General features: G+C 46.7%; 2 protein-coding genes across 4 annotated transcripts in view; one reads left to right on the forward strand and one right to left on the reverse strand.

Moving 5' to 3' along the window:
* EI24 (EI24 autophagy associated transmembrane protein) overlaps window positions 1–15,332 on the reverse strand; it is an 80,622-nt gene that overhangs the window by 44,073 nt on the left and 21,217 nt on the right. The window lies entirely within an intron of this gene.
* LOC119846576 (gastrokine-2-like) lies at window positions 115–12,429 on the forward strand. Of its 3 annotated transcripts, XM_043500779.1 has the most exons (5): window positions 115–309; window positions 8,080–8,217; window positions 10,581–10,697; window positions 10,964–11,082; window positions 12,294–12,429. In XM_043500779.1, exons 1-5 carry the CDS (start codon window positions 301–303, stop codon window positions 12,391–12,393), a joined length of 483 nt encoding a protein of 160 aa, XP_043356714.1. In that variant the 5' UTR covers window positions 115–300; the 3' UTR covers window positions 12,394–12,429. The 3 variants fall into 3 exon arrangements, with proteins under 3 accessions (XP_043356714.1, XP_038236332.2, XP_043356713.1); XM_038380404.2 differs by lacking the exon at window positions 115–309 and having other exon boundaries at window positions 8,052–8,217; XM_043500778.1 differs by lacking the exon at window positions 115–309 and having other exon boundaries at window positions 8,052–8,217; window positions 10,967–11,082.

Consider the following 15,332-nt stretch of genomic DNA (forward strand, 5'->3'; position numbering starts at 1 on the left):
AATGGGCTCAATATAGTTGTGCCTGGTTAAGGGCCTTCTAATGGGAGTGAAGACACTTGGCCCATATAAATGGTGAGGCAGCAGCTGGGAGAGGCAGGAAGGGGTGGTTGGAAGCTGCTGATGGAAGACAGCTAGGAGATCAGTGGAGAGACGTTTGCCTGCTGACCTTTGTAGGCCACAGGAGAAGGAAGGTCGAGGGAAACAGTCCTGGGGGCTGGTGTTCCAGACAAGGAACAGCAAGTCAGGGAAGTCCAGGAAGGATTAAGAGCGTGACAGCAAGGAAAGCTCAGGGCCAGGAGGATGGCAGAGGTATGTTTGCTTGTTTACCTCTGCAAGCCCAGGAAGAAGGAAGTTACAAGGGAATAACCCTGAGCTGGGGAAAAACCTGGGAGGAGCTAAGAGCTTAAGCCCAGGGTGGATGGACGGTGGCTACTTTACACTTTTGGAATGCTCAGGGTGGGCAGACACAGTTTATTTTGTACTTTTTGTTTGTGTTTTGAGTTGGCTAGGGGACACCTACCACTTTGATTGAAGGAGACTGAAAAAGTGATTGTATTATGGTAATGGACTGCACTCTTTGACTCTGGAGAGTTATTTCAGTGCATTTATTTTAACAAATTAGCTGGCAGGGAAGGGTAGTATTGGACTAAACAGCAAAGATGGAGTTTATGAGGAACCCTAAAATGGGGAAACTGAGGCTGGGGGTGCCTAGCCAAGAGGGGGCACAGCAGGAGGATCTGCCTTGCTACACTTGCATAATCACATGACTCCAGCTGCTGGGGCTTTAAGAAAAATACCAAATATTGCAAGACTTGCAATAAAATAATGAGTACCATGGGATGGAACCGGAGACCTGCTCAAGAGTCTGTGACTGTTTTCCCCTAGTGGCTGGAGGCCAGAAAAGGCTCTACAAGCTTCTACGCTGCTGCTGACTAATGAAGATTCTCCCTCAGCTTAAGAGCAGGAAGCCTGTGTTTGTGCCACAGCAGGCTGCTGGAAAGGGATGGAGGAACACAGAAAGGCCATGAATTGTTTCCCTCACTGCACCTACTTCTGGTGGGGAAAATCAGGCCAGCAGGGGAGTTGTTCCCTTTTCCCATTGGGAAAAGAGAGGGAGAGGGGCCAGTCAGTGCATTTCAGAGACTGCAATGGGGATGGGGCCCCAAGTAGCTCTGCCTATTCTTTAAGGTGGAACCAGCTGAGCTCTCAGTGTGCGGCTTGTGTGATCGTGGTGATATCAGGGCATATGTGAGACCCACAGATTTGTTACAAGCTGCTCGGGAAGGCTCAGACTGGACTGACAGGGACATTCCTAGGGCCCAAATCTCCTCTCACACAGCCGTGATGCCAATGAGTTCAAGGGAGTTAGTTACTCCTAATTTACACTCAGGCCTATCAGATGTGAATCAGCTCCTAATGCTGTCCTCTGATTTTAACAGAACTTCAGGTGGGGACCATAGCTTTTATGTCTGAGTAATAGAAAAACATCTGCGGGAAGGTAAAATAAATGTATGGGGGAGAGGGGTAAAACTGTCACCACCTGGAGAAGACATTTCAGCCACATCCCCAACTAGTGTAATTTGGCACAGCTCCATTAAAATCAATGTAACTGCACAGATTTACAGCAGCTGGGGATCTGGCCCCTGTTGAGGGTCTTATCACAAAACGCTATGGAGCTCCAAATACCTTATTAAAAGGAGGTAAATCTTAGTGTGAAGTATTAGAAGATCCAGCCAGCAGCTGTAAATTGAAATTATGGGGAAGAACAAAAGGAATTGAGACAGTACAGACATTTACACATTTACACCGTACTTTGCAATGTTTGTCTTGCTCAGTAGAGGATAACCTGGTCCTCTCAAGCTGCTGTCACAAGGAGAGGATAAGGTAGCAATTTCTACACCTTGCATGGAATAACTCCAGTTTTTGCTAATACCATTATTGCACCCTCATTAACATAACTGGGCTGCAAATGGGCTTTATTCCATGTTTCTCCTGTTGTGTCAATACAAACTAATTGGCCGCAATTCAGCCAACCACTTCAGAAGATGATTAACTTTAAGCATGGGAGCAACTCATTGGCTTCAATGAACTGACTTCGGTCAGAGCCCAGGTAGTTTTCGTCAGAGCCTCCAGTCAGGTGCGGGGATTTGAGTAGCATTGTCAGTTGCGTTGGGTCTGTGGCTGAGCGGGTATCTTCTTTGGTCACATCACACCAGCAAGCCAGGTATTGGAAGGAAATTACTTCAGTCAGCTGACTCCTAAGTGGCATCAACCATGAGCCTTTCAAACACATGAGCAATATTTGCACTGAGTCTCCTGCTCATCGGTGTGTAATCATACAACACTGGGAACAAGGCATACATTTTTAACAGTGAGGGTTATTAGCCATTGCCACAATTTACCAAGGGTCACTGACAATGTTTAAATTCAGATTGGATGTTTTTCTATAAGATCTACTCTAGGAATCATTGTGGGGCAGTTCTCTGGCCTGCGTTATACATGATGTCAGTCCAGGTGATCACAATGGTCCCTTCTGGCCTTGAAATCTGTGAATACTACAGTGTTTGCTGTTTGGATACAGAACCCAGCAGTGTTCCCCTGTCTGTTTACCATCACTGTCTGCTGAACCACCTCCCCTTGTGCCAGGGAGGGCCATTTTGATAACCTGGAAGAAACACTACAGTAAAAATGCCCTCCATGCAGCTTACAGCCCTTTACATGTGGGGCATGGCAGCAGAGAGTCAAAGGTACCACCTCTGAATTTTAGTGACAAAACACAGAAGGAGGTTTGGTATCCATTGTATATAGGATAAAAATTTGTCAGATATTTCATTTGTCCCACTCCTGATATTGTACTTGGCACATCCCTTTCACAAGCAGCATCTGAATGTTTCCTTAGCTGTTCAGCTGAATATATTTAACCCTGGACAGCAGCTTGTACACAGTGCAGCGATTTAATTCTCTTTAAGATAAGGTGTTTCTGCCTCTGTGACTTTCACAGATTCCTTCAGTTCTCTGCCTTATTTTTTCAGTGTGTTTCAATCAATACAGTGCCCACAAGGATAATGGCCAGGAGAACCACAATGAGAGGAACGAGGGTCGTCCCCTTTCTGCCCCATGGCATTGTGAGAATAAACTTGTAGGCCTGGAGAAAACATCCAACACATTGTTTCCGCATCCCATTGCCAACATCCCCATGTAGGACCCTCTTCACCAATAGCCTGCTCCAAAACCCAAGGGAGAATCAGGTCCTGGGAGGACATTTATAAAACCATGGACACAAGTCTGTGATAGTCAAGTCAATACTATAGAGACTGTTTGGATTTGTGAATTCCCATTATCCAGTTCAGCACATCATAGCGAAGATTCAGCTTTATGTAGGAATTAAATGACATTTCAGTGGTGTGTAGGACTTGTGCTGACCCTCTGCACAGCGGGAACTTCACCTACAAAGAAAGATGGTCCTAGGGGATAAGGATGCAGGGCAGTAAATGTTCAAGTGATGCATTTATTAGAAAGTGCAACGTTGCTTATTGTGATTATGCTCCAATACCAGGACCATTTGTGCCTATAATGTTATACTACCGTAATACTTTGATCAAACTGATTTCTTTTTTCTTAATGGAAGGCTACGAGAACCACATTATTCCTAGATTGTATCCTGACATCTCAAATGTAAAAAATATCAAGAGATTAAAAGCAAGCGATAGTCCACCAAACAGAAACAATACATACTGGTGGCTCTGCATAGGCACAGTCAGCTGGGGAAGTGGTCCATAGACAGGATGAGCCAGTCACCTTGTGATCAATGCAGGATTGTCCAAACAGAGGGGTTTTCTGTACCTCACAAAGGTTTGTGTTATTTTTTTGTGGCTATCTCAAAAGCCTCATTTTTCTCATCTACCCACATTTGCAGGAAGAGCTCTTAACCCAACAGAAAACCCTGTTGACCTGAGAAATAGCTGTTCCTTCTTGACGGCTCTCTGTTGGAATCTAAACATACCATTTGATGTGTTTTGCTTAGAGAGTGACATACATCAAGTTTCGGGAAGCAAAAGAGTTTGTTGGGTTTTTTGTGGTTGATGTGAACCTCAGCTGAGTAAACTGTGAAGGGTTTTTTCCCGAAGTACTAAGCCAACAGGAAAGAGAGCTGGGGCAAAATTTTCAAACATGGTCGCTGATTCTGAGTGTCCAGCAGGAGACAGGTTTTCAGGGGTGCTGAGCTGGCTCCAGTTGAAGTCTGAGTTGTGGGTGTTCAGCAGCTGCAAATCTGGGCCAGAAGTGACTCCAGATGAGCACTCACAGCCAAAAATCAGTGGCTCCTTTTGCGACTGTTGGTCCTAATTTTGATGGAGTCTAAGCTTGCCCCTAGGGGAGTCAGCAGCAAACCTCCTATAGGCGAGAGCGCAGGGTCAGATCCCCAGGCTTACAGAAAAAATCTTGCCGTGTACAAATAGGAAATGGATAAGGCTGCTCATAAAGAACCCAATCCTGAGGTGCTGAGTGCCTCCCCTCCTGTGGCTGTCCAAAAGGCTAGCCTGCCAAGGATGTGTATAAACAGGGAGAAGAGGATCAGGCTTCTGTGGGTACATCTACACAACAAGTGGTAGTGAGTCTCAGAGGCCAGCTTGACAGACTCGGGCTCACAGGGCTTGCACTAAGGCGTTAAAAATAGCTGTGTAGATATTGCGGCTCTGGCTGGAGGTCAGGCTCTGAAGCCTGGTGGGGAGTGGTGGGGGACGATTGCGGGAGGGCTTCCAAACCAAGCTTCCCCACCCTGCAGATACACTCAGCTCTCAAGAGATCCCACAGCCCTGGATGGGGAGCTGTGACAGGAGGAGGGAGCATTTCCCCACCAGGGGATGTGGGACGTCCTGGCTTACCGACAGCTGAGGCCATTCGGAATGAGCTGGGGCAGCCAGAGCCACAAATCCTAGCGGGCTGCTCCTAGACAAACCTATCAGCCAGGGAGAATGGAAGAAGCCGCATTCACAGGCGGCAATAGAAACGCTGCCATTTTCCTTGGTAGCTTCTACCAACCCCATCGTTCAGCACTTCAGGCTAGCATTCATCCTTATGGACTGCGAACAGGACAAGGGAAGGGGCAGAAAGAGTCTGGGGGTGCTCCACAGGTGGGCCATCTGGGAGAAGAAGAGAAGTTACTCCTTCAAGGTGTGATCATAGTAATGTACTCAGTGTATTGCAACAGTGCCTTGGAGCCTTGGTCAGGCACTAGGATCTCATTGTGCTAGGCGCTGTACAAACACAGAACAAAAAGATTGTCCATGTAATATAATAACTAACATCAAATCTCTCTGAGGCCAGAGGAGACATCAGGATCGCTGGTGGATTCCCTTTCCCATTCTGTGGCGAGAGTCCTAATCCTGAGGTGTCCAGGTTTTAGGCAGTGGTCAGGATCTTGCAGCCTTATTTAAGCAGTCGCTGTCAAGGAAGACTCCACAATGAGGCAGGGGCTTTACAAAGGGGTTTTATCTTTGTAGCCACCACCTGCCCCTTACCAATACACCAATCTACATGTACTGGAAACTGCCCTTTTCAACTGCACCGAAGCAGAATAAGGCCAGTGTGTGTATGTAGCAGTGCGAGAAAAACCTGGAGGAAGAAAGAGAGTATAAAAAAACCAAGGAAATGCCAAAAGGATTAAAATTTGCAAAGCAAACTGAGTGCAGCCAGGAGTAATCTGGTCACAAATCCTGTGAGAGGCAGACTCAGCTTTTAAAATCACAGGGAAGCTATAAACCGGTGTAACCCTTCTGCCAGGTGCTGTCAGCGGCAACAAAGGGCCAGATTCTAACATCTAGCTGTTCTTCTTAAATATAACAAACATACCAGCTTGAGCCACAACCCAGAAAACTAAATACCTCCCCTGGGTGCCCTTAGCAGGCAATATTTACCCTCTCACAAGCCCTGTGTGTATAATGTCAAGGAAACTTTTTGAAGAAGAAAAGCAATGCATTATTAACTTGGGAGAACACAACAATACATCAGTGAATGTCAATGTGACTAGTAAGTAAAATATCCACCCCGATAGTGTCCTTTGCCTCAGTTTCCTCACCTGCTGGTGTGAACATCCAGTGGACAATGTCCCTTTGACACATTAATTTCTCCCCCTTCCTCTCTGGTGGTGCAACCCACTCATGATTTGTTGTCAGTGGTTAGTGTCATCCCAGAGCTCGGGAGTGGACTCAGGCAAGTACATCTCCAGTCCCTGGGGGGGAAAGTGCTGCTTGGCTTTAAATCTGGAACATCCCTTTCATCTGGTCTTTATCAGGGTAGACATGTCACTTTCTCGGGAAGAGACTCAGACAATCTGCAACTCAGATTTTTCAAGCTCTTAAGAAGGTATCTCAAACTTCATTAAGATATAGGAATAACTGTATTTTTTATTTAACAACTATATACTTTCCCCCTTTTTTTAGACTCTAAACACTTTGGGGCAGGGACCACGTATTCATGTCTTTGTACAGCACTTGTTGCAATGGGGCCCGGTTCTTATTGGGGCTGCTGGATATTTATGAAATATAAATATTATACAATAGTAACACAGCCAAATTTAGAGGGGGGATCTTTTTTGTAAAAAATCACCTAATAAACCTCAGTACAAAATGTAAAATATTGCATTTCCTTTATACCTTCTTTCCATTCTATACTAGTCAAAGGCATAGTTTGTTGAAGGTTCATCAGATTAAACCCAGGATAATAACCGGTCAGTTGGCTGATCTGTTCTTGGCAAGAACTTTTGCTGAAGTACGGAAGGGGAAATATCCCTTGGCCCGTTCCACTCTTATATAAAGAGACTCTATATAAAGCCCAGCTCCTCAGGGAGAAGGCAGCATCTCTGAGTTTGCATTTAACGTGCAGCAGAAATGGACTCCAAAGATAGCACCAAGCCCACCATGCCTGCAGAGCCACCTGTGAGTGATGCTGACATATCTTTGCGTTACATTGAATTGTGATTTGTGTGCTGAGGGTGTGCCTGCATGCCCATCCTTGACCATGCTGGAGAGGAGGGCTGAGTGAGTGCTGTCCAAAACACAGCTGAGCAACCACTCTCATACTTGTGAGTCCTGTATCCCACGCACTATCTGGTCTCTTGTCAAAGAAGCTTTCATATTTCCAAAATTGCAACTGGCTGCTAGACCTTTTAAATCAGTTCTGTCGTCATAGAGCTATTCCGCTCCCTGCCATGCAGCTCTGAATGTTCTCTCCTGCTGTCTATGACTCAATTACCCCTGCCATCACGTGTTATACTTTATTGTGTCTGGGATCTTCTGCCACGTAAGATCTCACTCTGACACAGGGTTAATTAACAACCTCCAGCTTTATTGTGGCTGCTTACAACATGGCTTCTTCAACCTTGTGGCTTTTCAGACAGTTCCCCAGGAGGTGTCACTTCCAAACAGTTTCCTATAGGAAACATAAAGTATCTGTTGCTATTGTTATACTGGGCTCCACTGATTGTCCAAAGAACCAAACTCACAAAAGGAAAATCAAAATTTCCATCTGGGGCTTGCTACCCAGCGACACTCCCAGGGCTTCCCACCTGGAACCACCCTTCTTCAGGGACCACTGCAGGAGACACTCAGTCCCCCCACAGTTGAATTACTTGCTGGCTTTTATAATCCTCTACTCCCTTTCCAGATAATTGACCAGGGCTGGCTGGCCTCAGGCCTCTGGCCCTTAAAGAGGCAAGCCACCCTCTTATACTCATACACACTGTTATGCTCTTGTTCCCAAATGCTGACTCTGTGTCCACGTTCCAATGCAGCTTTGTTGGAAGAGAAAAGCCCAACATTCAGTTACGCCTATTGCTGTTTTACTGTGGATCTTCTATGCAATTCACCCCTCTCAGGCTTTGCCCAGCTGGTAAATGCCAGCCAGCAGCCTTTGGCACAGGACGTATCACCAGAGGGCACTGTCATGGCCAGCAGGGCCCAATACTTGGCTGGCCTTTTATCTTCCAGCTGTTTGTTTACAGAGCCCCTACCCATGCAAACAGCCTCTGAGGCAGCCCAGTCTGATAAAAACATTTCACCGTGTGCGATGTGTCTCCTGCAGATCATCCAAATCTCCAGCAGCGGAAGCAACAGGGAAGTGACTGAGCAGATGATGATGGTGAGCAGCCAGGAGACCGTGGCTGCCTTTCACATCGAGGGCAACACAACCTCAGCGACTGTCGTGTACGACTATAAACACGTGAGTCCCACAGATGTTCCAGGCTGAGGTGAAAGAGTAAATGGGATCTCAGAGCACTGGGTGTGAAAATGATTCCAACGAGACTGGTGTGTGAATCCTTAGAAATGCCTGGCACGTGAGGCAGGTCAGGACAGAAAACAGAACAAGAGCTTACATGATGTGCTGCTTTCTCCACAGTGGCTAGATCACATATAATGGTTCATGAGTCCACAACTGCCTCTGAGCTAATCAAGATGGTTCTTTAGCTCAGGCAGTAGCCTCAGCTAAGCAGAGGCTTATGGCTTTAGCTCCAGAGGTGCTAAGTTCAGTCCCCACTTAGACCAAGAATAATCACCGCTGTCATTCTAAAATCAATCCTGCAATTAGCTCTGGGGTGTAGAGCTTAAGGTGCCTGTGTAAATGAGGCAGCCATGCAGCAGGTCCAGACTCCAGAGGAAACACATGTACATGAACCAGTCGGATGCATTCCTTTCAGTAGAGCGTATGTGCACCACTGTCCACACCACAGGACTCTCCACAGGTGAGGGGATTTGACACTGCAAGAATCACACGGGCACATCGGCTAGTGACCGTCACAAACCCCTGGGACTGCCAAGAAGAGAGTCACTGGTGATAACAGTTTTACTGTGACACAGGCTTCTTTGTCCATTAGCAGCTGGACCGAGACTGCGCAGACATCACAGCAACGAGCCTATTCAGCAGATATCAGGCTTCTTTTCCTCATTGCCTAGTGCCGGGGATGTCAAATAAATTCTGTAGTGAGGGCCCACTTACCCTTTCAGTTAGAGTCTGGGGAGCCCTGCAAAGGTGAGACCACCATTGGTAACAGGCAAATTTTCATTTTCACTAACTGCACAACACGCCCCTTTTGTTAGCGAAATTAAATACTGCATTTAAAGGCAATAGACAGCCTCCCTTACTCTGTCCATTAACTGAGCTCTGGGTTTCTCCACTATGGCCAGTCCCTGACCTCTCCAGCTTCTTGTGACTATGGCCGGTCCCCACCCCACTCCAGCTTCTTGTGATTTTCCTTCCCTCAGTCCCTTACCCTGTTGGGGGCACTTCTCTCCCTCAACATACCTAGACACTTAGCCCCCACCCCTTGGGCACTTTCTGTCCTCCCCCGCCACCCCGTGGGAATTTGCACAGCTCAGCCCCTCTGGGGCACATGCCTCCCTCCCCAAGCCCCCTTTTCTCTTAACCAGCTTCCTTTGGCGTCCTCTTCCATTTCCCCTCCGGGCACTAGCTCCCCCCACCTTTGGGTGCTGGCTCACAGGGCTCAGTGGTGGCCGGTGGGAGTGAGGAAGGAGACTCTTCCCTGCAGCTGGGCTGCTGAGAGCAGCATGAAGCAGTGGTGGAGGCAGATCAGCAGCTGCTCTCCTCAGTCTGGTGCTGTGGGGCCTGGCAGCCACGGGAACAAGGAGGGTGATGAGTAGGGAAGGAACATCCTCTTTGAGCTCAGGCTGTGGGGTCGCTGGTGGCAACTGCTCAGGAGGGGAGAGGGCTCAGTTGCCTGTGGCCAGTCAGACACAAGCTCTCCTCAGCCATGCCCCCTGAGGGCTGTGGACCACATGCCCTGGAAGAATGAGCGCTGGGTCCTGGGAGCTGGAGCTGGCCCATGGGCCATACATTTGGTGCCCTTGGACTAGTCTTTGGTGGATGGGCTAGCTGCCTCCTGAGCACCACCTCATGGCCTGAGATTGCTCTGCAGGCACCCTGCCTCCGTTTCCTTCTTTTTCAGCTCAGGGTCTCTTAAATGAAATTACTAAACAACGCTTCTTTGGCTTAGCCAACCCCCTCCTTGGGCTGGAGGTATCAAAGTAACAAAATTATCCCCATATAAAGTTCTCCAATTCACATGAAATACTTCCAGTCTTTCCCTCTGGGGTCTCCCAGGCCTTCCGCGCCTGGGGCCTTTCCCCTGAAACTCAGGGCCCCCTGATGGAATCTAGACACTCCCAGCAGTCTCCATGCTTGTGTGTCTCCCTGTGCATCCCTCTCTCTGCAGCTTCCAGCTGCTCTTTATGGGGGAATCAGCTCCTCTGTACCAAGCTGGTTCAACTAATTAAGGTATAGCAGGCAGGCTAACTGGAGAGGGCTGGCCACATGCAGGCCCCCAACCCTTACAGGGGCAGGCCACCCTGTTACGTCTTTCACATTAAAGTTCCCAAAGCCTCTACTGTGGTGCTGTAATAGCTGATTGCCAGCCACCCTGCTGATCTGCACACTCCTCCCGCTCCCTGGACTGGAACACCTGAACCCATTTCACACACACTGATGTACAATGGGCTGTGGGTTCAGGCACTGAATGCCTGAGGGTCCTGTCACTTGTGCAGCCAGCCTCTCTCTCCATTGCCTTCCAGGGTCTCCTTGGCCTCCGAGTACAGGACAGAAGGAAGTGTTTGGTTGTGAAGATGGATAAGGTCGCCATACCCAGCCTGGCTGAAATTACCCAGAAAATCGAGAACTTTGCCACACATGTGAGTGGAGCAGAAGGGGGAGCCAGCCTGGCCATGGAAGGTTTAGAGAGATTGACTAGCCTGGCATAGAGCACCCTCTGCAGTGTCAGAGAGAGGTGATTCTCTAAAAGGGATTTTGACTGACAAAAATGGAAGAACTGACACAGTTCCCAGCGTGTTTCTGGGAGCAGGCAGCTCCAATCAGAGCTGGAATATTTCCCTTTTTTCCTCCCTTAAATTTAATTTCAGTTTTATGTGAATGCAAACAGTTTTGCCTTGTTTCCCAGCAGGGCTCTGGAGAAGATAGCTTGTCCTACACCTTCAGTGAGGGTCAACTGGCCAACCGCACAGCGCTGGGAACAGCACTGAACATCCTCTGCATGACGTCCCCATCTACTGGGCTGGGGTAGGAGCCCTCTGTTTCAAACATTACATCAGCAATGACATGAGTTACTGAGGGGTGTGTAGTAAGGGACAGCATGACACACCCAGAGCTCAGGAAACGATGGAGTCACAGGGCTTATTCCTGTCCTGTATTCTCTGAGAAAGATTCAGCATGATGCTGTGAGTTGAAGCAAAAGAGCCAGTGTCTCTGGGGAGGAGAATCTACAGGGCCCTGCTGCCGTTTTCTCTCACTTTATTGTTTTCTTCCTACATCCTCACGGTGACCCTCCCACCAGCTAGAGTTCTGTACGCTGAACCCTTTGGAAGGAAGATAACAATCACCTGCATTTCCCTTCAGTTTTTGCAGTCCAAGAGCACCCCCTTCTGGCCTGGCATTGCAGTCTCCAAGCCTCAGTTCCCCCTCATCGCCGATGGGTCGTTTGGCCTTCAACACAGTGTAGATGCTGAGGTGACCCTAGGCCATAAAAGTCCATACCTTATCAAGTAATCGGAGTCCAGAGGAAAGCACCAACCCCCATCTTCTACCACAGATGTGCTCAGAATAGGCCTTCCTCACTGGGCAATTGCCAGAACTTTTGCCATCTTAGTCTTTTGGAAGTTCATAGTTGCACCGCCAATTTACATGTTGGTAGGGTAACTCAACAGAACCCTTGTTTCATGAAGTAACTGGTGTTGAGGAGTTTATACAAATCTAAAAGTTCATAAAATTGAACAGTAGGTATGGTGCACAAGTTGCAGAGTGGTACACGGCATTGCTTTCTTCTGGTTCTTTAAACCACTCCAAAACAATTTCCAGTGCTATAAAAGTGTTGGATTGTGAAGTGATGCCCACTTATTCTTCATTGACATCACTTTATGACTTTTTTTCTTTTTTGTATATTTTTTGATTGGGAAAAATGGTTCCTATATCGGATCATTCACAAGACTGATGTTCATAAAATGGAGGTTCTATTGTATGACTCGTCCACAATGTGTTGAACTTCCCACCCTTCGTGTCAGTACCTCTTCTTTAAAACCAAATACATGAAAACCATGTGTCAGGCTTCCTCATCTGAAACATTATTGAGTTGTGAGATGATATGGGTGTTCAAGATGATTTGACCAAAATGAGCAAAGTCAGCTACCGAAACCCCTCATGGAGTTAACTTAGAGGAACTGGGGAAAGCAAACACCTGGCAAAATGAATATAAATGCCTTTTTTCTATTTTCCAGAGCTCTCAGAAACAGCAGCGTAGATGGAGCATCTATGTGCACTTCTGGGGAATCACCATTTACATCGGTTTTGGCTGCTAGAGCGTTCTGCCCATCCTGAAGAAGCACAGAAGTACTAGAATGCACTTATAACAAAGCTATCTCTGTATTAGTCCTGGATCTGAAGGCTCTCAACCATTTTATCTTAGCTATACATGCTATAACCTTCGTGATACATGCAGTCATTGAATAAAGAATTTTTCAGTGTGCTGTCAGCCCTCTGCTGCGGAGTAACTCCCTTAGCTGGTAGGAGTAGGAAGCTTTTGTTCTCTTTGTGGACAGCCAGTAGAGGGAGACACAATCACGCATGTGGTATTTTACACGTGCATGTGTGTCGTGTCCATTCTGGGCCCCCCAGTGCTGCCCTGCATGGATCAGTCACATAGTCACAGATTTCAGAGTAGTAGCCGTGTTAGTCTGTATTCGCAAAAAGAAAAGGAGTACCCGTGGCACCTTAGAGACTAACAAATTTATTAGAGCATAAGCTTTCGTGAGCTACAGCTCACTTCATCGGATGCATTTGACACAGAGCAGCTCTGTTAATTTAACAGCTGGGAATAGCACATAGCATAGGGGTGGAGGTACATTTAGTTCCTTTTGATTTTATTATAGGAACATAGGAACTGCCAGATGGGATGAGACCCAAGGTTCCTCTAGCTCAGTATCCTGTTTCTGACTGTGGCAAGCACCAGATGCTTCAAAAGATGGCACACAGTAGCAGATGTGGGGTAATCGGTCTCCACATTGGGTCTCATCCTGATCTCTAATAGTGAGGGATTGGCTTAAACCTGACTCACAAGGGTTAACAGCCCCTCCAGAATTCTGGTGTCATTAATGATGATTTCTGATCTTTCTGACTGGAGCAGAGCCCCCAGATGCCCCAGAGGAAGAACCTCTCCTGGACAAGGCAGGCCTGAGACTGAGGGAAGGGACAGGAAGCTTCTTGGGAGTTGCCTCAGAAGGGAAAGTTTGTGTTGGCTTTGGGCACAGACAGGAAGCTAGGGGAGGGTTTGGGTGCAGTGGGAGGAAATGTTTTCCCAGCAGATCCAAACTCATAATTAAAAACTTCATTCTCAAATGCATAATAAAAGTGCTTCCCCCTTCATGGCCTTTCCCAGGCCAGCATCTGTAGGGGGATCCAGGCGCCTCTCATCTCTGCTGTTCATGATGGCGACTTGGGGAAATCCAGGAGCCATTTTGTGTATCTGATGCTAGCTGCTTGCAGTGCAGTTCCACTGTGTGCTTTTGTTCCCAAGAGTTTTCGGCAAGTACTAAATAATTCTGATAAAGTGATAATCCAGTTAATGTTCACAGGCACCTGTGTAGGTACTGAATTACTTGCTTCCTGTAATATACTACATAGATAAGGAAGTCCATAAAATGTGGCTAAGCAAATGTTTTTACTTGGGAGGTTACCAGTGGAGTTGCTCAGGGATCAGTTTTGGGACCAATCTTATTTAATCTTTTTATTACTGACCTCGGCACAAAAAGTGAGAGTGTGCTAATAAAGTTTGCAGATGATACAAAGCTGGGAGGTATTGCCAATTCAGAGAAGGATCGGGATATCATACAGGAGGATCTGGATGACCTTGTAAACTGGAGTAATAGTAATAGGATGAAATTTAATAGTGAGCAGTATAAGGTTATGCATTTAGGGATTAATAACAAGAATTTTAGTTATAAGATGGGGACGCATCAATTAGAAGTAATGGAAGAGGAGAAGGACCTTGGAGTATTGGTTGATCATAGGATGACTATGAGCTGCCAATGTGATATAGCTGGGAAAAAAGCTAATGCAGTTTTGGGATGCATCAGGAGAGGTATTTCCAGTAGGGATAAGGAGGTTTTAGTACCGTTATACAAGGCACTAGTGAGACTTAACCTAGAATACTGTGTGCAGTTCTGGTCTCCCATGTTTAAAAAAGATGAATTCAAACTGGAGCAGGTACAGAGAAGGGCTACTAGGATGATCTGAGGAATGGAAAACTTGTCTTATGAAAGGACACTTAAGGAGCTTGGCTTGTTTAGCCTAACTAAAAGAAGGTTGAGGGGAGATATGATTGCTCTCTATAAATATATCAGAGGGATAAATACAGGAGAGGAATTATTTCAGCTCAGCACCAATGTGGACACAAGAACAAATGGGTATAAACTGGCCACCAGGAAGTTTAGACTTGAAATTAGACGAAGGTTTCTAACCATCGGAGGAGTGAAGTTTTGGAATAGCCTTCCAAGGGAAGCAGTGGGGGCAAAAGATCTATCTGGCTTTAAGATTCTACTCGATAAGTTTATGGAGGAGATGGTATGATGGGATAATGGGATTTTGGTAAGTAATTGATCTTTAAATATTCAGGGTAAATAGGCCTAATCCCCTGAGATGGGATATTAGATGGATGGGATCTGTGTTACCCAGGAAAGAATTTTCTGTAGTATCTGGCTGGTGAATCTTGCCCATATGCTCAGGGTTTAGCTGATCGCCATATTTGGGGTCGAGAAGGAATTTTCCTTCAGGGCAGATTGAAGAGGCTCTGGAGGTTTTTCGCTTTCCTCTGTAGCATGGGGCACGGGTCACTTGCTGGAGGCTTCTCTGCTCTTTGAAGTCTTTAAACCATGTTTTAAGGACTTCAATAGCTCAGACATGGGTGAGGTTTTTCGTAGGAGTGGGTGGGTGAGATTCTGTGGCCTGCGCTGTGCAGGAGGTCGGACTAGATTATCAGAATGGTCCCTTCTGACCTTAGTATCTATGAATCTACATCAATTTTGATGGAATATAAGGCCCCTAAAAATCAAAGATGTTAACATAGCCCAGTCACTGTCCAACATTAACAGGTTTAAACACAGGCTCCAACTACAGAGATCTCAGCCTTCTTGGTGCAAACACACAAACGCACTACACGACAAACGACAAACACACTAGGAAATTAATGCCAAAGCTTAGAAATTTATTGACTGAGGCACACAAGGGGAAAAGACTCAACACAAGGCAAAAAACATTAAAAC

Source organism: Dermochelys coriacea, chromosome 22 (assembly GCF_009764565.3).
Source record: "Dermochelys coriacea isolate rDerCor1 chromosome 22, rDerCor1.pri.v4, whole genome shotgun sequence".
Classification (NCBI taxonomy): Eukaryota; Metazoa; Chordata; order Testudines; family Dermochelyidae; genus Dermochelys; species Dermochelys coriacea.

Excerpts from the sequence above, each read along its gene's own strand:
- LOC119846576 (XM_038380404.2), top strand. The coding sequence starts at position 8,065 with ATGTGTCTCCTGCAGATCATCCAAATCTCCAGCAGCGGAAGCAACAGG. Across the intron at positions 8,218-10,580 it reads TCGTGTACGACTATAAACAC|GGTCTCCTTGGCCTCCGAGT; the intron begins GTGAGTCCCACA and ends ATTGCCTTCCAG. Across the intron at positions 11,083-12,293 it reads TCCCCATCTACTGGGCTGGG|AGCTCTCAGAAACAGCAGCG; the intron begins GTAGGAGCCCTC and ends TCTATTTTCCAG.